Genomic DNA, 27,557 nt, shown 5'->3' with positions numbered 1-27,557 from the left:
AGGGTCTTCATATTGGCCCCTCCCAACACAAAATAGCCCTCTATGCAGATGATGTCTTTCTAACCATCTCAGAGGTTGACTCCTTATCAAGGGAGGCCCTCTCTGAAATTGATAATTATGGGAAGGTCACAGGCTTCTCCATCAATTTTTATAAATCGGTAGCCCTGGGGATAGGCTTAACACCGGAGGAACGGGAGTCCCTCGTCCCGCTGTGCCCTATTCAACGGAAGGAAAAGTCGATTCCCTACCTGGTGGTTCAAGTTCACGCCAGCACGAAGGATACATATTGCATACATTTTCCCCCACTCTTTAAAGAGCTTGAAAGGGACCTGAAGCGATGGGCATCGCAGGAAATCTCATAAATGGGGCGTATTACAGCCTGTAAAAAGAATCTCCTCTACAGATTTCTGTATGCCTGCGCCTCCTTGCACGTCGCAATCCCACTGCCTGCTCTCCGTGGCCTGCAGAGGAAAATACTCCAGTTCATCTGGGAAGGCAAAAGAGCCAGGATTTCCCAGAAAATAATGTTGGGTGATGCTAGGCTGGGCGGACTGGGAGTCCCTGATCTGCGGGGCTATCAAGTGGCAGCGCAGTTAGTGCACACCCACGCTTGACTCATGGCCTCTGGGCGTCCGGGATGGGTGGAGGTAGAACAATTCTGCTTGTCTCTCCATATTGTCTCTCCGTTTTCTTCCACATATCCCGCCTCCACTGTGGTGGCGATGGGAGAGTCTGCTGTTATCTACTAAACATACCCTGCGCATTTGGGACTGGGCCTTGAGGCGCAGGGGGATGCCGAGGGGTCTGGGTCCCTTCTCCCCGGTTTTCCACAACCCGGCATTCTCGCCCGGGGCTTGTCCCCAGAACCTTAGAAATTGGATTGCGGGGGGGGGGGTCTTGAAACTTTGGACCAGCACTTTGTGGGAGGCCTGTCCCGTACCTTTGAACAATGCATGGAGGCCTTTCAGCTCAGGGAAACTAATAGATTTTCTTATTCAACTCCGCCACTGGTGTTCTCACCCCCAAACCCTTCAAGTGGCAACATGCACCCCCACCTACCTCGGACTGACCCTAAGAGACCTCCCGGTTCGGGGGAGGGTCTCCACCTTATATAAGCGCATCCAGGGAGACTTTCTTTCCTCAAAGACCCTATGTATGTCTCAGTGGGAGGCAGTCCTGGGACATCCCATGGAGGACCAGTCTTGTGTGGACATATGGACGTGGACGCATTCATCGTCCTCCTGTATTACCAGTAGAGAATGTGCATATAAAATCCTGTTACGCTGGTACTACCCCTCTCCCCCTTAGGCTTCACCACATGAATCAGGCCCTGGACCCCTCCTGCTGGAGACTCTGTGGACAACCAGGCTCCTTTAACAGGGTCCCAGACCCCACGAGGGACAGATCGCATCCTCCCTCCCCCAGGGACTTCAGTCTCGCGCTTGGTCTCCTTCGCTTATTCAGGGCCCTGGAGGTGGTGAACTCATGGCTGGTTCTTCATCCTACTGAGAAGGTCTTTTCTTTTTACTCCTATGTGCATAGGACCTTTTCAAGGATCGACCTTCTTCTGATGTCCCCAAAAATTCTGGCCTATGTCGACAGGGTGTCCATTGGCTCTAGGATTCTATCCGACCATGCTCCAGTAATGTTGGATCCTAAGGCATGCCCGAAGGTAAAACAGTTCTGAAAGCCATGCTTCTCTACCATCGAAAACATCACCCAAGCAGTGATCCGGTTGGAACCTGAACCTGTTCTCTTGGGGTTCCTGGTCCCGGGAGTCTACCCGAGATCTGGAAGGAGAGCCAAGCTGCTGGCTCAGTGCCTCCTGGCGGCGAGAATTGTAGTCGCCCGCACCTGGAAATCAGCTGAAGGACCTTTTATGTCTTTGGTGGGTGTAAGGATAGTATTACAGTAAATGTACGTACACAAGGTTCTGTAACCATAACAGCATCTTCGTGTATGGTTCCAGAATGTTGATGGAATCATACACGAAGATGTTGCTGAAAGAGGTTGGCCTCCCTGGGGCTTCTTCCATTAAACTCAAGATTTCATCTAATATATAACTTGAGGTTGTGTACTTAATTGTTGTAAGAATACACAACAATTGGCGACGAGGAGTTACTGCATGGAGAGAGCCCTGGCACAATGTGAGCAGTTAATATAAACGCAAGAGCTGGTGTCGGATAATGGAGCTCAATTCATGTCTGTGGAGATTCAAAGGTTTCTGAAGGATAGGGCCATTAAACACAGCACCACGGCCTTATACCATCCAATGGGGAAGGGTTTGGTGGAGAGGATGAACCGTTTCATAAAAGGTATTATTCAATTAGCCATTATAAATGGTCTACCTTGGAAAGAGACGCTCAAGGAAGCTCTCAACACATACAAAGTTACGCCACACTCAGTTACTGAGGAAGTTTCATTCACGTTGATGAGAGGAAGGACACCTACAAATAGACTTAGGCCTGCTTGGATGATCGAAAAAGAAAACAAAGAGATAAATTTGGAAGACATTGTCAACAAAGTAAAAAGAAAACAAGAAGAGTATAAAAGATACTATGACAAGCAAAAACATGTTCAAGAAAGTCAAATTAAAACAGGTGATTGGGTAAGAGTGAGAGAACCAAAACGTGTAATGAAAGGAGAATCAAGATTTCGTCCTCCTCAAAGAGTGAAAGAATGTTCAAAGAAATCTGTGATTTTAGAGGATGGCAGGAAATGGTCATGTGATGATGTAGTTTTGGCAAAGGAAGGGGAGATAATGAGAAATGAAAGGGAACAAGGCTGGTATGGAGAAACATTTCAAGACAAGACATCCAAGGATAATGTTGATGAAACAAGTATATGTGTAAAGGTAATACACAAGAAGAGATACACAAGGAAAACCACATGAAGGAAGGAATGACAATTCTCAGACAATACCAAGACACAGGATAAGATTGTGGAACCGTAAACAAGACTATGGCCCTCATTACGACCCTTGCGGAAATCGACTGACCGGAGCGCCACAGCGTAAATAGCGTTTCCGCCATTGCACGAAGGAGCAAAGTGCGGCCCATTCCGACCCATCGGGCACGAGCACCACGCCACGGCGGAAGTGCAAAGTCCGCGATGGCGGAAATGACCCCAAAACGGCCCACACCGCCGCCGTACGGCGCCCTAGGTGCAATACCGCCACCCCTCTCAGCGGTCACCGCAGTGTGCGCCTACCGGAAAGTACGGTGACCGGAAATATACGGAAACGGAAGTTAAAACATGGGCCCGGAACGGGAAACATCCCGGCGTACACCTATAAAAACACTAAAACCACACAACCACTAAAATCACCACCCTGAAACACACCCCAACCCGTCAACCACCCTAGCGAAACCAAGAAAAATGGGAAAAGTAGCGAAGAAAGCGTGCGACCGCAAGCGGCAGGTCCACTTCTCCCGTGAGGAACTCACCGTGCTAACAGAGACCCTCCAGGAGAATGCTGCCGTCGTCTTCTCCACGCAAATGACCAGGACGGCACTTGCAAACAAGAAGGCCATATGGGCTCTGGTGGCACAGCGGGTAAGTGCGGTGGGGACCGCACCCCACAGCAATGCCGCAAGCGATGGGACGACCTGCGGATACGCGTCCACAGCATACTCTCTGCCAACCGCAACATCGCCACAGCCACCGGGGGAGGTCCTGAATCACCCATCAAGTTGACCCCCTGGGAAGAAATCTGTGCCTCCACCATCGGAATGGAGAGCATAGAGGGAGTCGGAGGGATGGAGAAAGGAGTGCAGACATCCGAAGAATCAGGTAGGTGGACCAGATAAAACAATGCCAAATCCACACAGTCCATCCATGTGAAGTACCATGCGTCCACATAGTGCAACAGAAACACATGTCCAGGAGAACGTCCACACACATCGGCCTGATAGCGCACGTTAAAACCCACAATAAATACATAAATAATTAAAAATCCCTAAAACACGCACTACACGTGCAGCAGGCACACCCTAACTGCAGGCTGCCAAACAACTGCACCCTCACTCCACACACAAATCAAAGCACCTCCAAGGCCCCGACCCAAATCACCCTCAGGTACCACCCCAATGCATGTGATACAATGCCATTCCAATTCCCACAGACCCATCAATAACCCTCGCCCTCCTTTACTCCACCACAGGGTCCGATCCAAACGACGAGCTACAGGACACCCCTACCAGCACACCTGCAAAGAGGGCCAAGACCAACGGCCAGAGACCCTCCACCTCAGCTGCACGCATCAAGACACGGCAGCAGCACAAATCAGGTGGCAGCACAGAGGAGGGAACATCAACAGGCACCCCAGCAGCCAGCATGCCCACAACACCACCACCACAGGTCCCCCCAATGGATGCCATAGAAGGCACTGCCTCAGGTGGCAGCAGCACCATAGGCGACACCTCATTGATGGCAGCATGCTCGGACACAGAAAACGGGGATGCCGAAGTCAGATCCATCCATGACCTGTCCCAATCCCCCTGTCTGTCCCATCCCGTACAACATGAGGATACCACGCAGGGGCACCCACAAGACGACGACTGGCCATCCCCCACAAGCCCTGTGGCAAGGCAACATGAGGACAACAGCCCCTCTGCGACACCCCCGCAAATGGCCATGGCCCAGCAGAGGCAACAGTCCCTCGACCAGTTGATCGAACAACAGCAGCAACTGGCCACACTCCTCAAGGACCATGCCGATGAATGTGGGGGCACTAAGGCAGACATAGAAACATCAACTGAGACACTTAGGGCAGAAATGGAGAGAGGCACAGAGACGCTAAGGGCACAAATTGAGAGAAGCACCGAGAGCCTGAGGGGGGAACTGCATGCGACGTCCAAAGACGTATGTGCCGAACTTGCCGCAGTGCGCCGTGTGCTCACTGAGCTCTCGCAAACCCTTAGGGACATGCATGGACGTGAGCAGGCAGACACATCATCCGTTGCAAGTTCCGTCCAGGGCAGCCCCCAACGTAGATCTGGAAGGAACCTGCGCTCCACAGGCAGGGGTGCCCCTGATACCCGCAGAGGGGGCTTGCAATAGCGACAGCCCACTTACAATGAGCATCTTTGGACACTGGTGTTCGGGGGGGAGGTAGGAGGGTGGAGGGGGTGTGTTGGGCTCACTTGGGTGGCGGGTCGATAGGGTGTTCAACATGATATCACATATGCCATAAACAGTGCACGATCAACCAATGAGATGTGTGGACATTGATCTTTGTGTACTAGGCCATCATAGGCGTACAGTCCATATTGTGCATGTCCCAGACACACACAGTGCCACGAGTCCCGTGTCCATGTATCAGCCACCAGGCGTGAGTGCTAGAAGCATACATCAATGAGATGCTGACGAATGTCACGGGCCTCCGGTGCCTCGCAGACTCCATGAGGTGCTGCCACATCCCCACCCTCATCATGACCATCATCAGGTGCTTGCAGTTCTGTGTCAGGGGGCATGGGCACATTTCTACGTACGCACATGTTGTGGAGCATGACACATGCCATGACCATCTTTGCAACCTTCTCATGGCGGTACAGGAGTGCCCCGCCAGACCTGCTGAGGCAGCGGAAACGGCCCTTCAGTAGGCCGAATGCCTGCTCAATGACTACACGGGTACGTGAGTGGGCATGGTTGTAGTCCTCCTCATGCTGGTCCCGTGGGTTCCGGACTGGTGTGAGGAGCCATCTCTTCAGTGGATATCCAGCATCACCTGTATGTGGACGAGAAACGTATGATGTGGAATGCCATTGATACGTACGCACACCCCCCCCTCCTTCCTGCCAGTACATTGCCAATTCACATACCCCACATCATCATGCATGTAATGAGACTCACCGAGTAGCCAGGATCTGTTCCCTGCGTGTCGCTCCATGTAGCGTGGTATTGTAGAGTTCCTCAAGACCATAGAATCATGGGTTGATCCAGGGAATCGGGCACAACAATGCGTAATGATCCTGTTGGAGTCACACACCATTTGTACATTCAGGGAATGAAATTGTTTTCGGTTGCGGTACTGGGCCTCCATGGCATGTGGGACGACCAATTCAACATGGGTGCAGTCGATGGCACCAATGCAACCCGGTATGCCGGCAAGTGCATGGAATCCCACTTTTGTGTTGGTAATTTCCTGCTCCGAGCGTGGTAGAGAGATGTAGTCGTCTGCGTGCTGCAGGAGGGCATCGAGCACTTGGAATAGTGTCCGTGAGAACAGTGGCTGAGAAATGCCATGCAACTGTCCGACTGTGTGCTGGTAGGTGCCTGTGGCCAGGAAGTGGAGTACAGACACCACCTTCAGTAGGGGTGGGATGGCGGTTGGGCTATCTATCATGCTGACTAGGTCAGCCTGTGTCATGTCCACAATGGCGGCTATGGTGTCCCGGTCCAGACGGTAGAGGGTGTGGACCTGCTCATCAGTGAGGTTGAACGGATGTGCTCGGAGGCGTGGGATTGCGGGCTGCCTGCGTGGTGGTAGTGGCTGTGCTGCTGGGCCTTGCTGGCCCTGCCTTGGCCTCCTCCTCCTCCTGCGTCTCCTCCGTGCGGCTGGTTGTAGTTGTTGTTCGTCTTCTTCTTGGAGTCGGAGCACTTGCAGTGCTATCAGGTCCCCCAGGGCCAACATCGCGAGTCCTGCCGGTAGCATTTCGCTGTGGTTGTGGGAGGAGACTGGCTGTGCAATTTATGTGTTTCCAGGCTGTATGGCCTCCACCTGTGGTGATTACTTCCACCTGTGCAAACTGCTCTCCCCTTTGGCCGAGCACGTCCCGCGCACAACGCTGCAAATCGGGGAATGGTATCTTGCTATTGCAATCATGTATTTGTACCCGATGGCCGTGTAAGATTGGTTGATATGTTCATTCTGCTGTGGTCCCATTGTTTCCCATACTATCTGTGCAGTCGCGAACGGACTTGTGAAGGGTCAGTGGAACGTAGTACTCGAGTAACGGTGGGCCCTCATGCATCACTGTACCGAGTTGCAACGACGGGCGTGGCTTCCCATTTGTGGGTGAAGGCAGTTGCCATTTTCACACACAGCCGCACTCGATGGAATAATTAGTGATTTCAAACGGCCACAGATGCCTTTTCGACGTGATGTTGCAAATGAGGAATTCGAAGGGCGGCGCTTTCGGTTTCCAGCTAGCGGCGAGGAGATGCCCACAGGTCTGACTGCAAATATAACGTTCTATTGTTCTATGTCCTTGAGACAGGGCCCATGGCGAGGGAGCAATGATTGATATGAATAGTTTGGGATGCGCAATAGCTACGTGGGCGATGAGGCCGTCCGTTCCCAAATTCATGTTACTTCACAACACTGGATTTACGGGCTGGGGCACTGTGGATTTAGCAGGCTGCATTACGCACAGACTCAATGGATGTTTCTAATGTTATGTGAGTAATTATTCAGGCGTTTTGATCCCGGGATGAGGGAATGATGAATGGATGCATGGGCAGGTGATTTGATACAGAGTTTGCCATGTACAGGGCTTCTTGGGATCTATCCGCCTCCCCTACGCTATGTGATGCAGGGCTGCCATAGTGGGACCATCGTCTATCTGGCCTTGTTGAGCCCTCCCTGTCTCGACGCGCCCTCAGACACTTGTGTCCATGCACGTTAACATTCCCATCTGATGGATTCTGTTTTGACAGACGCATGCACAGGTACACTCGTTTGTGATGGTGTTTGCACCTCGATATAGATGGTCATGAGTCGCAAGTGGTTTTGGGGTGGTGATGATCCTTTTGAGTGGGCTAGCATGCATATGGCTGTGGATTTCGTGTGATCATTGAAGTGAGTTGTTCGAATGCAGTTCTGATGGCCATTCTGTTCTTGTTCTTTTCTTTTGGTTGACAGGTATCTCCTCCCCTTTTGCCACTGCCATCTGTATGCCACTCCTGCAGATGGATTTTACTCCCGACACCTGCTGCTTCGTGTTAATCGGTGGAGCAGCATTACGATCTTATGGGACGATCGCCAATGGCCCACATGCCCTTACGCAGTACTGGTGGCTCGGAGCAACATTTCGACCTTTCAGCTGGACTAGTGCCTCCCCATTGGGTCGGCCCTGCGGTTCTGTGCGCTTCCATGTTGCCTTTTCGTACGTGAATGTGGCTCTGTGTACCATGGGGGAACAGGGCGACACACAGGTAGTGGCTGGTCATTTCTTGCGGATGCAGCCCACAATGGTGATTAGTGTTTTGTAGTTCATGGCCTGATGGCTGTATGGGCTTGGTGACTTTGATGTGCATTAAATTTCTATTCTGATTTGGCCCGTGTAGCTTTTTTCTTTGCAAGTGATGTGGCATATGCCTATTTGGGGGGCGATGTATTGTGAGGAGATCTGCATTGGGTTCCAGCTTCGGGGTTTAGTTGCGTGGTACTGTGCTGGGCGCGTTTGCCTACGAAGCACAGTGAGGTCAGGGATGGGGGCTGCCAATATGACTGTTTGAATGTTGTCATGCTCAGGGGCGGGGGATTGGGTTTTGTGTAACAGATGCCGGTCAGCCAGGTGGACTGGTGGAATGATGTGTTTTTCGGAATATTGCTGGTCACAGGTGCCTGTGTTTGCGTGCGTTTCTTGGTGGGGGACTGTGGTCATGTCCATTGGGATGGCTTCTGTATTCGTGCCATCTGTGCCCTGCAGCTCCCATTGGCCCCTCTTGTGTTTCTTTTGTTCGTTGCCATGCAGGGGTGACTTGTACATTTCAATGGTTGCATTGTGACTTCATTGCACCTACGGGGAGTTGTACTTTGTGGGCAGGGAGCGGTGTACAGGCACTCAGTGGGGCCGTTTACGGTTGATTCGCGATGCCGTACTTCTCGCCATGGCGGAATGGTACATTACGCCATGCCTGATGGCGTTAGGTACATGTCCGCTAGGGTCGGAATTGGCGTACCCTTGCGCCATGGTGGTGTTTGCGGTTTGGCATGGCGCGCGCGCGCGTGCTTGGTGCAGTTAGCGTTGGCGTTCACTACGGTGTCGCTAATGGCTTCGTACTTTCCGGTGACGGGTCATAGTCGCAACGAGCGCTATTCGATGGCGGAATTGCATTTCCGCCATCGTTTTCACCTTTCCGCCAGGGTCGTAATGAGGGCCCATGTGTATTATTGAGAATTTGAAAACTGAGTATTCGGATCCAGCTAATATGTTACACCTCTGGTAACATGAAGATATCGTATCCTTTATAAGTCTGCAAAATTTTAAAGTTAAGATTCATAGAGTTATATGTGCAACATAGCAGAAATGTTATGATAGTAGTTTCTGAGTTTTTCAAATAAGTTTTTTTTATTTATTTAGGAGGGGAGATGTAAGGATAGTATTACAGTAAATGTACGTACACAAGGTTCTGTAACCATAACAGCATCTTCGTGTATGGTTCCAGAATGTTGATGGAATCATACACGAAGATGTTGCTGAAAGAGGTTGGCCTCCCTGGGGCTTCTTCCATTAAACTCAAGATTTCATGTAATATATAACTTGAGGTTGTGTACTTAATTGTTGTAAGAATACACAACAGTGGGGGAAGATGTGGGACATCTTGATCGCAGAGAAAGTAACAGCAGCCAGAGTCGTACTTCTACACCAGTTCCAGAACATCTGGGCGCCATTCCTGGATTATGACCAGGAATTCCTGGCCCTAACTAATAAACCGCCTGAGGTGTGGAGGATTCTTGGCGCTGGGGGGCTCCTCCGGGAGGGAGAGAGTACCGAGATGGAAGTACAGGGAGCGAACTGACGAGACACCGGCCCTTGTTGGTGGACTGGGGGTTGTGGGGGGCAGGGATCACTAATATACAAATGCGGTTTTCTATTGAAATGTATTTTGTTGTTTTGTTGCCACCTTGCATTGGTTTAAAATAAACATATTACAAAAAAAGGTACTCTGCCCCTTAGCCATGCAAGGCCCGGTGCACAAGACAGAGTATATTGAACTGAATTTGCTGTGCCACAGGAAGCCAGTGGAGGATGTGGAGTACTGGAGATATGTGCGGACCCATACGGGGTGCCCGTTGCCAACCTGGCTGCCCGATTATGGATATGCTGTAACCTACCAATCAGCCCCTTGGGCTGTGCCAGGTACAGGGAATTGCAATAATCCAGCCTGCTCAGAAGCATAGCTGCTACTACATGAGGACGTAGCAAAGGTTGAATCAAGTGGAGCACTTTCCTAAGGATTTTCAGCTGGAAGTGCCCCTGCTGGCATACTGAGAAGACTTGGGGTGCCAGAGACAGATTGGCCGACAAATCACTCCAAGATTTTTTACCTTTGTAGAAAGAGCTGGGAGCGGATCCAGAGAAGGCGGCCAGAAGGACGAGATCCACAGTGAAGGGTGTGGGGGGCACCCACCACCAACTCCTCGGTTTTGTCCCCATTCAATTTCAGACAATTTTGCCCCATCCATTGTCCCACGGAAGTCAAGCACTTGTGCAGACACCTCAGCCTGATCCAGATCCAAGCGGATCAGTAACTGGGTCTCGTCCGCATACAAGTAGCACCTGATGCCATAGGAGCTGATGAGGCAAATCAGCAGGAAGATATAGATGTTAAAGAGGATGGGGGAAAAAGAAGAACCCTGGGGGACACCACAGCTAAAACTAGAAGATTTACAAAGAAAGGGAGGAAGAGAGAGAGAGAGTTTGGGATCTGTCTGCCAAGAAGGAGCCAAACCAGGCCATTACCTCACCCAAAACACTGATCTGGCCCAGGCGGGTGAGCAGGGTAGCATGATCGACAGGGTTGGGGCACCCACAGGGTTGGTCCGGTGGCAAGTTCTATGAACTCTTTGGAGGAGCTGGTCTAGCTCTTTTGAGACCGTGTTCTGGAGGTGGAATCCTACTCTTCTCAGGTGTTGAGGGACTGGGCGGACGTTCTCGTCGAAATGCAGTTTGACGAGGATTCCTTTGAGTTTCCCGAGCCCAGTGCCCTAGTGCATATGCTTGGAAATTTGGACTGTATGAGCTCTTTTGTGACAGTGCTTCTTTCTGTGAGTTTGTTGAGTATGTATATGGATTCCCCAGTGGTTGTTGGTGTTGTGGTTGATGGAATTACTTCTCCTTCCTGGAATCGGATGTCGATAAGTCCAAGGCTGCTCGCCGTGTTATAGCTGAGTAGTCAGGGTCCCTGTGTGGGGCTGCGTATTACGTGGATGGTGGTGTCAAGAGGCTGTCCATTGTGTGACAATCTTTGTCGGAATTACCCATTTGAGTGCAGGGGGGTTGCCGCATATGTATATTCTTGAGTCATTTCTTGAGAGCTATGGTTTCAAGAAATTCCTGTTCTCCCATAATGTTTACCTTTGCACCTGAATCGACCAGAAAGCAATAGTTTATTTCCTATGTTAATAGGGATCCTGGATGCTTCTCTCGTTTCCTGATTATCTTGGATGAGATTGGCGTATTTGTCCAGCTGACTCTGGGCATATTCGGCGGCTTAATCGTGTCGGTATTGATATTGATGGTCCCTGTATGGCTGGTGAGGGTATGGGGGTTCTTCATATTCATCCCTGTAACTTGCGTACTGATCCTACAGGTCATACTCTTGGTGCGAATCTTGGGTTGTCGTCACTTCCAGTGTCCTCATGTACATTATCTGGCCTTGATAGGGTGATGGGTTGACCCTTGGCGGGTATTATCAATTTCGTGGATTGCAAGTGTAAGAAGAGAATTGCTAGCCATGAATGCACACTTGTGGTTTTATGATTTCCAAATCCTTTCTAATCCTACAAAATCTGTTAAAAAAAGACACTGGTTTTAGATGCATATGATAAAACCAGGAAACCAGAGGCTCATTCACTCAAAGCTAATCCATGCGCTGTGGAAAAATACCTGACCCACAATATTCATCTTCCCTGGCAAACACTTCTTACAAGTTTTTTGAGATTCAATCTTTTACATTTGGAATCCTTCATAGGCTTTGGTTTGGTCTGTCAGACCCAACAGGTCGGTTTATGTTTACATTCACTGAGTGGAGGGCCACTGAATACTCGCATTATAGATGCTGCATAAATATTTACATATATTCCATCCGAGTGATACATGTCATCTGACGGAACCTTCTACTACCTTCTGTCTGTTTGAAGGAACCAATAAAGAGGCATGTCAAGTAGCTTCACAAGTTGTGGAAAAACTATGCTTTAGCTGGAAAAGTACAACGTGGTTACTTGCTTCACATTTTAACACTGAAGTAAAAATCTCAGACTCGCTGGCCATGCACATTATATGCATCAACTGTATGTTTATTGCATTCCAATCTTCACCAGCAAGCTAAAACATGCAAAGAATGAGTCCCTGTCCATCAAAGCTGAGAAGCACTTACCTGACTGACAATGTCCTTAATGCCTTAGATTACAACAAGGCTGCAGGTTTTGATTTTTTTTTTCCTAAATGCTCCTTTAACTGAAGAAAGTAACTTTCCTGTCCCTTCTTTAAACTAAAGTTTTTTTTTCTTCACGTTAGACCAACATATTTTCCATTTTCCTACTTAGAGGGAAGAGTGTTTCAAGAACATTGCCCAGAATTATTGTACGTAATATTCTTATTGAATTTAGTAGATTCCATACATGTTCTTTCTTATGTTCTTTAACTGATTGTATTTGTGTATATTTATCTCTTTACATCACAAAACATTTGGTACTACTACATATGCTTGAGTTGATTTTGTTTTGTCATTCTGATCCCATGAATTTTAGTATAACTGTCACTGTCACTGTTACTGTATTCTTTGATAACACTGTAATAAGCTATGTGTTGATGTCCTATATTTCACTTTTGAGGGCTTTATGTAATTGGCAAAGATCTGAATGTTCTGGCCTTTAAGCACCTTGCAGTGTCTTCCTTCCTTCTCCTGCTTGCCTGCATGGATGGCTGTGCTGTGATGTCATGAATGTGAGGTTATCCACAGAGTGATCCCCAGGGATCTAGGGAAGTCAGTTGGAGCTGGCTACCTTGGTGGTGGGAGCCAGTGAGTTTCTCTACCCTCTTACTTACATGTAACTTAAAGAGACTTAACGTCAAGTAGTACCTCAAGAGTCCAGCGTGAATTTAAAGTAATATACTACGACTTGGCGTTGATGATGGGATCACGCTGGACTCTTGAGGTACTGCTGCTGGATGAGGTAACTAGTATGTTATACATATGCGTGCATTGGTATGCGGTGGCTAGGACATGGTTGGTATTTTATTCTTCATGGGTTCACACATGTGTGATTTGTGTTTGGCCTAGTTGTTCACTCATGTTACTCTTGGGCTGGGTGCATCTTTGCTCTGTGTGTTGCTCGTGTGGTGTGGTTTTGCCCGTTGTGGCCACCAGTGCTTCTGGTGTGTACATACTTAATTATGGGTCTGTGTGAGTATGTGTGTGTGATTATATTTGTATGTGTCTTTTGCACTGTACCCCAATTCTGTCTTCAAACTATACCCTTACCTTTTCCTTCCGGTTTGTTTCATCCCACTGTTACTCTTCTGTTGGTGTGTTGTGTAATGGAGGGAGATGTGTAGTATCGTCCGTCCTTCCTTCCCCTGTGTTCCTGCATGAATGGATGGCTGTGCTGTGATTTCATGAATGTGAGGTCATCCACAGAGGGTTCCCCAGGGTTCCAGGGAAGTCAGTTGGAGCTGGCTACCTGGGTGGTGAGAGGCGGTATGTTTCTCTACCTTCTTAATTACATGTAACTTGAATAAAGAGACTTACCGTCAATTAATATCTATTGAGTCCAGCGTGATGTTTGAAGCAATATGCTACACACCCACTCTCGCCAATTCAACTCTCTTCTATCCGATCACTCTTCCACCTCCCTGCACAATCTACATACAATTCTAGAGGTAACTCACATTGCTAAGGGCCTTATCATGAGTTGGGCGGTAGCCCTTAAATGCGGTGGTAACGGGGTTACCTCCGCATTCAAGGGTCCGCCCAATCATTAGTATGGCATGTTTACCCCAGCTCAGAGCTCGGGGTAAACACGCCCGAAATATGCAGATTTTCAGTGCAATTACCGTGTGGTAATACCACCAGCGGTAATTGCACCGGAAATTCCCCATTGGGTGCAATGGACCCAATGGCAAATAACTTTTACAGCCCAACCCATGATCCTCGGTAATACCGCTGGACGGGTTGACGGTAATGCAAATAAAGTTGGGCGGTATCCCAGTTAGTACCGCCCAACTCGTGATGAGGCCATAAGTATTCCTTACATCTTCCCTCTACTTCCAACATCCACACTGGCCCCTCCCCTTCTGATCTCTCTCTCTCTCCTGCATTTTGAAATCTCTGTTCCTTCTCCTTCTCTTCTATTTGTAACTACTTATCTTAAAATCCCTTTTTCCAGCCCCTTCCCATGAAGATATCTAGTCCACTATCAGCCAATTCACTCTCCGTACCTCCTCCTTTACCCAAGCAGTCATCGACTCCGATATGAGTCTTAGGATGCCATTTGAACGCCACTACACTTCTTGCACTCTACCTACGCAAGACCGCCGAAAGCAATGGATCACTCTGGCGAAATGGATCACTCCAGTGATTAGTCAACAGAAGACGGACATGCTTAGAAACGGAACCCAGGTATTAAGCGTGTTATAAAAAAAACAAATAAAATAAAAAATAAATCTCCACTTAGTCTTCCGGCATAAATCCCACTCCCCCACCAACCCATGGCCTGCAAAGATGCTCTCTTTTCTCTTAGATCAGCTACACATGCTGTGAAATCATGCTATTTTAATAATCTCTTCTCTTTAATAACCTCCATATCATCCTTGCCCTGGCCACACTCTTCCTTCTCCTCTCCTTCTTTTCTGCTAATGACTTTGCCTTCTTTTTAAGATATTAAAAACCTGTGACAGTTACTGCCCTCCTCTATCTTCACTCCAACCTCATTCACACCCTTCTTCCCATCTACTAGATCCCACCTTCAGCTCTTCTACCCAAACTCACACTGTGAGCTGTATATCATTCTTTGTAAAGTTGGCCCATCTTGTTCCCAGTGGACCTGTTGCATCAAAAACGATCAAAGTACTACCACCAGTAGCCTGCTCCTACCTCTTCTCACTTGTTCATCTCTCCGTCTTCTCTGGGATTTTTCCCTAAATTTGCTTCAAAGCTGCTGCTGGCCTTATTATACTTAAAAACTCTCTGGTGACCCGGGTAGTTCATTTCAATATCACCCTGGCTCTCTCCTCCCCACTACTCCAATATCATTGCATTTTTGGTCTTCAGTAGGCTCTCCCATTACTACTTAGCAGTGATCTGTATGACCCCCTTCAATCAGGATTTCTGCTACTTGCACTCCATGGAAATTGCCCTTACTCACCTATCCAACCAACTGGCTACCGCCTGCTACCTTATGCTCTCGTTTTGAACCTTTCAGCAGCCTTCAACATCGATCATCACTCTCTCCTATCAACGTTTTTTGACTTGGTGTTTTAGGAAGCAAACCACAAGGGTGCCTTGTCACAAACTGCTAACTAAACCTTTTTCTCACTTGAGCAATGAAAACGGACAAGCCCACCCTTCGTCCATACGCAAATCACCATGGCCCTATTTAACCAATGCACCCCTTGTGAAGCAAGTCTCCTACTTTGGTATTTTCTATCATCACTTTGCTGAAGACTGACAGACTTACTACTCCTTCCCTGGCTTTACCCCTGAATTCCCCCTCAAGGTCTCATATTTTCTCTATTGGTTATATGCTCACCCTTCCACCAAAGCACAAACCCTCTTTCTTCTGAAAGCTCCACCGTTTTTTCAATTCTACTTCTACTGCTAACAGAGTTAACTTATTGAATATTGTCATATCTTTAGCTATCACACCACTAAACCTTTTATCTCTAACCGTTTACTTAGTTAAATTGAATGTTGTACAAGCAATCTCATGGGACTCACTCTCTTTTTGTGTCCCCTTGACGAAAGCCTCAATTGAAACTCACAAGTTATAGGGCCTTAATTGCTCCTCTCCGATTTGTCCACGGTCCACACTGCATCTATTCCTGTTGACTCTGTGCCTAACCGACAGCTCTTAAAATACATACTTGTGTTAATGAAATCTATTAATGGGCTAGCTCCCTCCCCTGCCCACACCTTGCTGCTTCTTTCCCCGATACTCCACCACTCGTCCTCTTCAATCAAATTCTCCATTCCCTGACCGCCCTGTGTACACGCCTGCTCCACCCAGCTCAGCTTCTTTCGCTTGTAATAATTACCCCATTCCCCCAAAAAAGAAAATAACTGCTAATATCTGTGCCGTTTGATCAGCACTTGAAGCCCAGCTCCTCCTCCCAGGTCTCCGGAAAAGTTTGGAGTTAAAGTATTTTTTAGGGAACACAAAATATTCTGATTGCCAGGTGGGATATGTTCTGGATAGTAAATATTTCAACTCTAAAATAAAGCCCCTTGAAATCCAAAGTTATTTGAACCTTGTAATTCATGCAAAGTAAAAGCTTCATGTTACCATGAAAGGTACTTTTCACATTGTGCAATAAAAAGAGAGCCCCTTCCTGTGGTACTGCTCTGCTGCACTGATTCAAACATATATTTGGAGCTGTGTTCACGCATGCGCAACCTGGAACGCGAGCCGCGCATGCGCAATAATAAAGGGCAGCCTGTGCTCGGCAGTTGCCGCCGGGAAACCGTAGCATGCAGACCTGTGTCCAAGTGCTCATTGAGGAACGGGGGCTGGGGGCCTGACAAGGGGGTGTCTGCATGTGGAGGGGTGTTGGTGATTTTGATGCCAACGGGAAATTAAGAACATGTTAGTTTTTCACGTCTGTTCATAGTCTTCCTGGGCAATTTGGGCCTTCTGCAAGACTAGGTGGTGGTGAGGTCTGCAAACATTCTTCTCGCTGGTACAGGGTCATTTTTCTGCGCCATCATCCTTGCACACCACGTTAAGGGTGGGGCAGTCCTCGCACTGGGCCTAGTGTGGACAACTACGCCAGGACTGGTTACTACTGCCGTTGCAGACTTGCGGCCTCTGTGGATGTCAGAGGTGCCTGTGCAGTCCGCAGCCATGGTTGACAGCGCTGATGGTGCTCCAGGGGTTGGGGCCCCACCTGCACTTGGTGTGCAGCCTCCTGTCAGGCCAATTCCCAGACAACAAGGCACGCTGGCGCCCAGGCCAGAATTTGAAATGTCCGGCCCTCCATCGAAACTGGGCCCGGAGTGGCTTTTGTGGATCAAGAAGCTAGAGATGTACTTCAGGGCCACTGGAGAGATGGAGGTTAATGCAAAGGTGGCGGCGCTGCTATATGCTGCCGGTTCAGAAGTCCATCGGATCTTTGAATCGCTGAACTCTCCTGCTGTCACGTACCAGGCTGTGAAGGACGACCTCAAGGAACATTTCCTGCCCCTGGCCAACCAAGACTTTGATCGCTTTGTGATGTGCAGCGAGAGGCAGCATGAGGACGAGTCTCTTGATCATTTCTGTGGGAGACTGTGACACCTGGCTAGCACGTGCCAGTCGGAGAATGAAGAGGGGATGGTCCGAAATCAACTAATTCAAGGCTGCAGTTCAGGAAAGCTCCGGCGCCAGGTGCTCCGTGAACCAAGGTTTACCCTGATGCAGATCCTCGATATAGGCAGGTCTTATGAACTGGCTGACAGTCGTGCCACTAGAAAGGATGCAGCTGTCAAGTCTGGGAAGAGTGAAGAGGCATACAGCAGAAAAACGACTCGCCACAGCAATGTCAAAAATGTGGGTATGGCCTCCCACATTCCAGCGACTGCCTCGCAAAAGCGAGGGTGTGTGGGTGCTGCATCACCACAGTGCATTTTGCCAGAATGTGCCGGGCGGCAAATCCAGTAACCATCTTGTAAGGTCCGAGCAGATCCAACAGTAGTGGCCCGTGCAAACAGAAAAGTGTGGCCGCCGTGGAACAGGACCTCCAGGAGCTGGACATTGCTGAAGAAGAGGAGGAATAAGAAGAGGGGTTCTTCGTATCAAACATTGATTCCATCTCCAAGAAGCGCCGACAGCCCACGTGTGTGGTAGACATCTGTGAGACCCCCACCCCGGTATTAATAGATACGGGTGCATCAGTGTGTGTGATGGCCACGCAACACAATGAGGCTTTGCCTGGACCACCAGTGCTGGCTGACACCAAAGCTAGAATATAATCGTTCGGGGGTGATAATCCACTTCCACTCCAAGGGTTATTTACAACATCCATCACACACGCCAACCACTCAATCAAGGCCAAGTTATTTGTGACCAGTGTCAGCCCGCATTCGCTCCTGAGTTGTGCTGCGTCTGAGGCACTGGACATAGTACCCTTTGCGATCTCGGTGTACCAAGCTGACATCCAAAGCGTCACCGAACGATTTGCAGACCTTTTCAAAGGAGTGGGAAAGCTAAAGGGAGCACCCATCCGCCTACACATCGACGAGTCGGTTAGACCCATGGCGCTGAAGCACCAACGCATTCCCTTTCACCTGCAGGCGCAGGTGGAGCAAGAACTTCAAAACCTTGTTGATCTAGACATTATCGAGAGGGCTGAGGACACTACCCCATGGGTGTCTCCCATAGTCGTGGCGACCAAACCCAAGTAGCCGGGTGCGGTACGCATTTGCGTAGACATGAGACTGCCCAAAATCGCCATCAAGAGGGAACGCGACCTGACGCCAACACTGAATGATGTGGTGGGGAAGGTGCAGGGTGCCAAAGTATTCTCGAAGCTAAACCGTTCAGGTTACCACAAGCTCGAGCTCCATCCGGACTCCCGGTACATCACCACTTTCACTACACACAACGGCCTGTACCAATACAAAAGGTTTAGTTTTGGGATCTCCTCAGCCGCAGAGGCGTTTCAGAATGTGATCAGGGGTGCCCTCGCTGGACTGAAAGGAGTGATCAACCTAAGGAATGATATACTGGTTTATGCCTCCTCTGAGACGGAGCACATGGTCAGGCTGGAGAAGGCATTGGAGAGGATCCATGATCTGCGGATGACCCTGCATAGGGAAAAATTTGAGTTTTTGAAGCAGAGCATTGAGTTCTTCGGGTTATTTTTTCACTCCGGAGGGATCTCACCAGACTCACAGAAAGCGAAAGACATTCGGGAGGCCAGGCCCCCAGACACTCTATCCGAAGTGCGCAGTTTCCTGGGAATGGTGAATTACGGCGTGGGGTTTATTAAAAACCTTGCCTCCCTTTCGGAACCACTCAGGGCCCTCACAAAGAAGGAAGTCACCTGGACATGGTCAGACGAGGAGCAGAATGCCTTTGATGCCATCAAGGCCGCACTCACTGGTGAGGAAACAATGGCCTTTTTCGACCCTAAGAAGAAATCTGAGCTGGTTGTTGATGCCAGCCCTGTGGGTCTCGGTGCAGTGCTACTCCAGCCTGCCCTTTGGGGGCAGATCGGTCCATTGCATGCACCAGTAAAGCCCTAACGGACACCGAGCAAAGGTATTCTCAAATAGAAATGGAAACACTGGCCATCTTGTGGGGCTGCAAGCATTTTCGAATCTACATCCTAGGCAAGCCGGTCTCAGCCGTCACGGACCACAAGCCCCTAATCCCCATCATGACAGGGGCGTCCTCCAAACCACCCCGAGGATTGAGAGGTGGATGCTCGCCCTCATGGAGTACAGGGTGAAGCTACAATACAGGCCAGGCAGAAACAACCCAGCGGACTACCTGTCCCGCCATTCCAGGGGCAGCGGCTCACAGACCGGACATTCAGGAGAGGACTGTGCCAAGGTCATTCGGCATGTGGTGGAGGCAGCCCTGCCGATAGCTTTGACATGGTTGGAGTTGGCCGAAGGCTCAAGGGCCGACGGGTGTTTTCAGCTGATCCAAACCGCCGTGAGCATGTCCCGAAAAGGAAAAGACGCTCAGCATGACCTACAGGCGCCATGGCGCGCACCTCACGAACTGTCCGTGTCCGATGAGGGCCTGTTACTGAGGGGGGAGGCAGAAAAGTCTGGTCCCCAGATCTTGAAAAGGAGTGTCGATGAGCATATACACTGGTGCCTCTGGTATCAGGCAGCCGCACCAGTGGCCAAAGAACCTTGCATCGAGTGGGTACTCTACATACAGACTTCGGATCGACCGGAAGGGGCATGTACCTCCTAGTCCTTATTGACCAGTGGTACCGCTACCCGGAGGTGGAGCTGGTGGAGTCCACGTTCAGTCACCACACCATCCAAGCGATGGACAAGATCTTTGCCACCCATGGGTTTCCCCAGGAGTTGTGTTCGGACAATGGTCCCCCATTTCAGGGTCACCAGTTTGCCGCCTTCATGTGCGATTGTGGGGTCACGCACTGGAAGGTAACCCCAGGGTGGTCACGAGCCAACAGGGAAGTGGAGCGCTTTATGCGAACTCTAAACAAGGTGTTCCGGATCACTCAGGTCCAAGGGGGGAATTGAGAAGAAATCTGTACCAATTCCTCCGCAAATATCGATCCACACCCCATAAGTCTACAGGTGTGACCCCAGCGGAGGCCCTGTTCAACCGGTGCCCCAGAGGCTTAATACCTGAAGCCGAGGGACGAGCCCCTGGGGTCATTGAGAAAGGCGGCTGCGCAATTAGCGCAAAAATGCCCGGAGACATCTGAAGCCGGCAAACATTGAAGTGGGGGACACCGTCCTTGTACGTAACCGGCACCAAGAAAGATAGCTGTCCCTCAACTATGAGCCCACCCCCATGGGCGTGACTCAAGTCAACGGCTCGCTGGTGACGGCATCCGACAGGAGAGGGACGCTCACAAGGAACTCTTGTTTCTTTAAGAAGGTCGACACCTGGGATACCCCCGACCAACCTCGTGAGGGCAGGCTAACAACCTACATGTGCAGCGCAGCACCGGGGCTCGAAGAAGACACCGGGATCCTATACCAGAGGAGCCTCCCCATGACTTGAGCAGAGAGGAGGGACGCTACCCCCGCCGCGAAGGCGAAAGATTTCCGACCCGATTCAAAGACTACATTCTGGACCCGAGTTCCTGAGGGCCAGATAGGATGGTAACCGCCCACTTTGGGCCAAATCTAAGTTGTGTGCTGTGTACTGATGTATGTGTCACGTTGACATCTTCTGTACAGTTAAGTTATGAAAATGTTTTGTTTGTTATGAAAAAGGAGGGATGTTACAGAGTAAACTGTTGTTCACGCATGCGCGACTCGGAACGAGGGTCGCACATGCGCAGTTAATAAAGGGGAGCCCGTGCTCGGCAGTTGCCGCCTGGAACTCGTAGCAAGCTGACCTGTGTACGAGTGCTCATTGAGGTACGGGGGGGATGGGGGCCTGACTACGAAGGGGACCCGGGGCCATGATTACCCTATAACAATGTTACTATTCGTTTGTCATTCACTGTAGTATCAATGATCACTCTCTCTGTATTATAAACAATGGCTCATTTCCACCTATGATTTGGGTTTTGTATGCTGTCTTTTTCCACTTTTCAATTACCTTGCATCAATGGTCTTCAGCAGAGATTTCTAATACGCATCACTTTTGTTTTCCAGAGTCGGTTGTATGTATGCATGTACTCTAATTAGGATGCAAGCATAGCGGCAGCAGGCCTCCTTTTTAAAGTTGTGAAGTCTTCCTTCTCTTTCTAGAAAAGCCATGTTCATTGAATGGCTCTGAGCCCTGGCAGCAACCTGTGCTGACTCAGCTCAGTAGTGTTTACTTTTACAAGGACTCTGTCCCTTGGCATCGCGGTCGGACTGGACACGACGTGCCTTGATTGCTGGACGAAGAGCAAGGTCCACAATATGTGTTAAATAGCTTTTTCAGGAAATCGTAATATTTCATATTGCAGGTAACCTGCTATTTTTTATCCTAGCCTGCCTTAATTGGAAAAAGCACGTTAGCCCAGTTGTTTGGCAGCTTCACTGTATTGCATTCCTGCGAGCTGCTTGGCAGATTCCTGTTTGTGAGCTGCTCAAAACACCACAGGGACAGTACATGCGGAGACAGCGAGATGCTCCCTGCTGCATTCCTCCTCGTTTCAGCAATTGGGAGATCTACAAACCGCTGGATCCTCTCCTGTTTGCTGAGTCTTCGAAGCACTTTTTAATCACTCAAATTAGTACTTTTGTAATCACGGCATACTCACCTAAAATACTGGCCATTAAAGCAACCATTGCCAAAGTACTGGTGGAGATTTGCCTCTACTCTATCTCTTTCTAACTTTAATTTCCAGTTATAAATAAGTAAAAGCCCCCCTCAGGTCACCTGTCAATACTACGACTACTTTGACACAAACAAGCACAAAAGCGGTTAGAGAACTAAGCACAATCAGATACAGTTAACTAACAATTGAGAAATTAGTAATTGAGATCCCTTCATCTACTTTTCTTACTTTATCCACTATTAGATATGTGTCCCACCAGCGCTACCTGGCAGGGGTAGATGGAACCTTCTTTGCCCCCACTTTTTTCTCTACTTTATCTACAACTGCTGAGTAGTCTGAAAGCCATAATCAGTCAACAAGACATACTGTTCTGCTAGACACTTGACAGGTGGTAACTGGTTGCTCCTGCCCTTCTTACCCTGGAGAAATTTCAGAATATCTATCACCCAGGAGCATTGTACATGCTCTTCACACACACACACAAAGAGGAGGGGTGGATAAACCATCCTGTGGATTTCGTGTTATAAAAGACTGGGTTTGATGCACTGACATTCTGGGTGGTACACACAGTGCACTGCCAATAGATGTATGCTGTGCAATTCTTCATGCAGCACTGCGTACAGCCAACGTCTGTGGTCCTTTAACTGGGGAGGATTGAATGGGATTAGTTGCAGCATGTCATTGCAAAAAAACATACATTTCACTGAAAAATGCTATTTTTATGTTGCAATTATATGTAAAACACAAAAGTCATCAAATTAACCAGTTAAGGTAGCTGTGGAACTTTAACTTCCCCTTATTCACTCCCCAGTGCAATGCTCGTGCCTGCACAAATGGCTTCACACATGATCTCAATTGTTCCACATCGTTTTCTCTACACACACTTCTGTCAGTAGAGTGTCCTACCTGATCAATGTCCTCCCTTTCTTTTCTCTGCTCCTCATAAATGCATAATAGATGTTGTGCTTCACATCTCTTATCTTTGGAAAAATGCTCATTCATCTCATTCATCCATAGCAATTGGCACAAAAAAGAAACCCAGAGAATGACTAGGGAAAAGTGAGAGTGTTTAAAGAATAACATAGGAAAGTGTTACAACCGCTGTGCAGTACTCACCTCAATTAAAAACATAACCATATTAGATGTTGGCATATGGTCACAACATTACCAGAAAACATACAAAGACCATATCCTTTGTTGATGCCTCATTCATCTATGAATGTAAATCAAGAGAAACCGTGATCATACCTTATGTAGCTTCCAGAAGTTCAAGTGTGCGGCTGATCTTGTTGGGTCTCTGTCTCCCTCCCTCTGTAGGTTTCATTCTCATTAGGTTAACTGTTAAACCCTTTCATCGTATAAATATGCTCCATAGTTTCTCGTATCCCTTGTATTTGTGTCTATTATTTGAATAAAGTGATTCTAAAGGTATTGGTTTTGATAACCTCTCATACTTCTAAGTTCTTCCCATTTCCTCTTTCCTAATCTAAGGGAATGTTATCATTCTTTGTAAAGGAATGTGTCCGGAAACCCTACACACAGCATGGTATTAATAGAAAAAACATTGTCAGCTGGGCTCATGTGCTCGCACACCTGCGCTCCAACACTCCCACACATACACCTGGCTGGAAAAGCTAGTCCTTTACTCTGCATCCGACAGGTCGGAGCTCTCGCCAGCACTCTACCAACAGGTTCTCTTTTATTTTTTTTATTTTTTTTGCTTTTGTCCCCATCATTTTTACATGTACCCTCCCATTCCACAAAGATGAAATAGTAAGTTATATCTCCAGGCACGGCCCTTCCTTACCTCTCACCTTCATTTGTTCTGCCTTGTGTGTGTCTACACGAGCACTCATGACATCTGTGTGCATTATTTTATTCACAGCTTGGCAGATTTGGACCAAATATACAATTTGGGCACAAAGCGTTGACTTAATTTCCTTGACTGGTTTGAGGACGTTTTTAAAATATTTGACAGACACATCAGGGTGCGGGGGGGGGGGGGCTTACAAAATGTTTATGTATTGTCTTGGTGCTTTGCAGAAGAGAGGCTATTCAGAAATGAAAACACGCTGGTTTCTTTTTTAAAATTTATTTATTATTAGTTTTTTGCTTGATGCCAGCGATTCTTGTGATAATACCAGAAAAAGGCAAAAAAGAACACTATCAAGCTTTGGAATGCTCCCCATGACCTTACAGAGTATAAAAACCTTCTTGACTTCAAGAAAGAGACTCAGAACTCTTCTGTTTATGTAGTCACTCCTAGGAGATAGTTTTGAACGACAGCGCTTATATGGCCTGGCCATGGGCACTATATAAATACCAATAGCAATCACATCAGGTTAGACGTCTTGAGTGGAAAAGAAGACACCATGTGAAGTTGGGGGTTTGGAGGCTGGTTTTACAGTGAGGTTTGGGGTAACCTATTGGGGCAGCGTGTCATGGGGTGCAATACGGCCCTGGCCAGTGAGCATGAAGATCGTTCTCACTGGCCAAGGCCTGAAAGATGTGTCCAAAAGAAACATATTGGGGGAAGATGTACAGTGGACACGACGGAAGGCCATGGCTAGTGGCTCGGTAGTGTTTTAAAATATACAGTGGTGCCTGGCCAAAAGCCCTGGCAAGTGTGCCCGAAAACCATGTAAAGTGGCCATGGACTAAGGCCGGGCCCACCTCGTGGGATCAAAATAAACATATTGGGAGTACATGCAAAGTGGAAACGGCTTTCAGCTGAAGCCCATGGCTAGTGGCCCATAAAAAAAAATATGGTATAACAAAACCCTTGAAATTGACCGAAGAAACCTTAGTTTAGGTGCAGTTAAGTTGTGTAGATTTAACACAACAAAACCCTTGAAATTCAGCGGATATGGGACGTCACGACCAACTTAACTCGACGTATTCCCGTTGCAAAGCCCAGGAGCACATATTATAAGAGAAGAAATTCACAATGACATACAAAATGGCATAATGGGGGACATGGCGCTATGGGGAACATCGACGGGAGTGCGCTGAATTAAGCTAGTCATGACTTCCCACATGCGCTGAATTTCAAGGGTTTTGTTACGTTAAATCTGCACAACTCCACTGCACCTCAATTAAGATTTTTTTCAGTGAAAATATAAAGCAGACCCGGAATCACCCCTAGCAGCACTAATCCTTCCAACTGGCACCTTGCACTTGTTAGTCTGTAAGGGTCCCCGGGCCCAGTGGTGCCTACTTCATTGCTGCTCCTCCCAGCACAGCACTTCACCTATCTCACAGAAACAACCATGTTGCTAGTGAAGTAACCCGGTTCCGGTAGATTGCAGGGGACATGAGATCCAAGAGTTCATGTAAGGTAAATGTACTGTACAATTCCAGTAGTTCACCCATGGTGTAAAATGTAATGAATATAGGAGCAACTACTGGTCCATCCACACCCTGGACAGCTCACTCTCCAACTGGCATCCAATCGAACATTCACCTGCCACTTCCACAACATTCCTCACTGATACCATGCATGCCTCCCGGCACAAGTTTGCATACTCAGACAAGCAGCCTTGGATTTAAATTCCTTAGTGATTTTAGTCACATCCGTGCTTGCTGGCTCATGAGACACACCTAGGTCAAATCGGCCACTTTTTGGGAACAGGAGCACATTTCCATTTCACACATGATACCAGTTTATTTCCAGTTACATGATGATCTTCTCTGCTGGGTACAGTAGGAAGCAAATATTCAAAAGAACTACCTCTCCCTGGAATTTCCATTCTGGACTTCGACCCAACCTTTCCTGTTATGACTGGCCCATCCTCATGAGAATGGGATGCCACCTTGTGGTTCATCGATACTCATGATCTTTTGAGGCTGGAGCAAAAAAGGTTCTCTTTCATGTTCTGTTGCTTAAAGCCATCTTCTTGACCATCAATGACTTTATTTCCCTCCAAAGAGCAGTGTTGATCTAAACGGACTATAGACTGCAGTCATTTTTGATACAAACAAGGTGGATGAGGTTCTAAGCAACTACCTGTTAGCCCTGCAAATGTGGTATTGGTCAATTCATAATGATGTATATCTGATTGTGGCTCACTTCCAGGGGAACGAATCACTAATGCATGCTCTGAGTTGACTCTCCCGAGCCTTCCTGTGAGTGGGGAACTTCAATCCAACCTTCCTCAGCCCACTCCTACAATACGATCTGGTCTTTTATTCCTTTGGTCATATCTTGGTAGACCTCTTTGACACTGAGAGCAGCAAGATATTCCCACTTTTGGCATCCAGGATGAGACGGGGCTCCTTTCTACGGGGCACCTTTCTCATACTGTTGAGTGGTCCGTTCCCTTTATGTGTGGTCTTCTCTGTCCTTATATGCAATACAAATCCAGAAGTTAAGAAGGTCCACATCTTGCAGAAAAATTTGTATAGCTCCCATGTTTCACACGAGGTTTTGGTACTCAAACCTCGGTCACCTGTCATCCCTTCATCCTAAAAGAAGGGCCTATTGCTTTAGGATAGTTTGAGATCTGATGTAGCCTTTGGTTAGGTTGTTCTCCTGAACACTTTTGGTTCTGGTCCTTCTCAAATATGACATCCGCCATACTTTTTCGTAGTTGCGCCATAGTTTTTCAGGAGTATGGAGGAAAGTGGCACGAAGAAGGTTAAGTTGCCGTAGTGTCTACTGCAATCCTAGTTCATAGCTCCCCTTCCATACACCTTCTCCCTCCGTCCCTGCTAATGTGTTTTCCAAGTACTGTTTAATATAGGAAGAGGGAATTATGTTTGGAGGATTGGTGTGTTCATGGAAGGGTAGTTGCATCAGTGTGGCTTGCATGAGTGAACCCTATTTGACAATGTGCGTTTTCATTGAATATATTGTGGCCAAAGGGATCCGGTTCTGTCCATTTTTCAGAGATGACACACCCTGAGTGTGGAGGAAAGGCGATTATATGGGTAATGCGTACTGCCTGTTTCCTGGTTAACACTATTGCCTTCAATATGTATCTTTGATTTGTTGACAGATTTTTTCCCCTCCATATTTTGTAGGTATCCCATTTATGTACCGTGGGCTCCCCTGCCCTTATGCCTCATCAATACTGGCCTGTACCTCACTGTTAACTGGCGGACATTTGGTGGTCTTGCGTACAGTAGCTGTGATAATGATCCTTTTCATGGTTGACCAAGGTTTCTATCCACATGATAAAGTTCTGGAGTCACAGCTTTGGAAAAAAATTGTTTTTGCAATTGGTAAGTATGTTTTCAAATAGAATTTAATTTTTGAGTAGAATAACGCAGAAGCTTGTTCTAGAATAATTTTACAATTGATGTAAAAATGGTGAGCCTCTTATTTATGCTCCTTCCTTTCAGTGCCATTGTTTGTTAATAGAGTTATGTGCTAAAGGGTGCTAAATCGTTCCAAAGCTACAAGCATTGACGCAGTTGTGATGGGTAACCCTATGGAACACCATCTCAGCCAGGCCTTTATGTTTGTAGGAAAGCGAG

At 48.1% G+C, this 27,557-nt stretch overlaps 1 protein-coding gene across 8 annotated transcripts in view; it reads left to right on the top strand.

Moving 5' to 3' along the window:
- Nucleotides 1-27,557, top strand: part of TMEM269 (transmembrane protein 269) — a 544,348-nt gene that overhangs the window by 453,175 nt on the left and 63,616 nt on the right. For all 8 annotated transcript variants that reach the window (XR_011268653.1, XM_069610934.1, XM_069610937.1 and 5 more), the window contains one exon: nt 27,102-27,302. Coding sequence is in view for 7 of the 8 variants with exons in the window: in XM_069610934.1 (XP_069467035.1) it covers nt 27,102-27,302 (201 nt within the window). In the remaining variant the exon portion in view is untranslated. The remainder of the gene's footprint in view (nt 1-27,101; nt 27,303-27,557) is intronic.

Source organism: Ambystoma mexicanum, chromosome 8 (genome assembly GCF_040938575.1).
Source record: "Ambystoma mexicanum isolate Mex_15411 chromosome 8, UKY_AmexF1_1, whole genome shotgun sequence".
Classification (NCBI taxonomy): Eukaryota; Metazoa; Chordata; class Amphibia; order Caudata; family Ambystomatidae; genus Ambystoma; species Ambystoma mexicanum.
The sequence above is the reverse complement of the archived record's forward strand: the minus strand, read 5'-3'. Positions and strand labels throughout refer to the sequence as shown.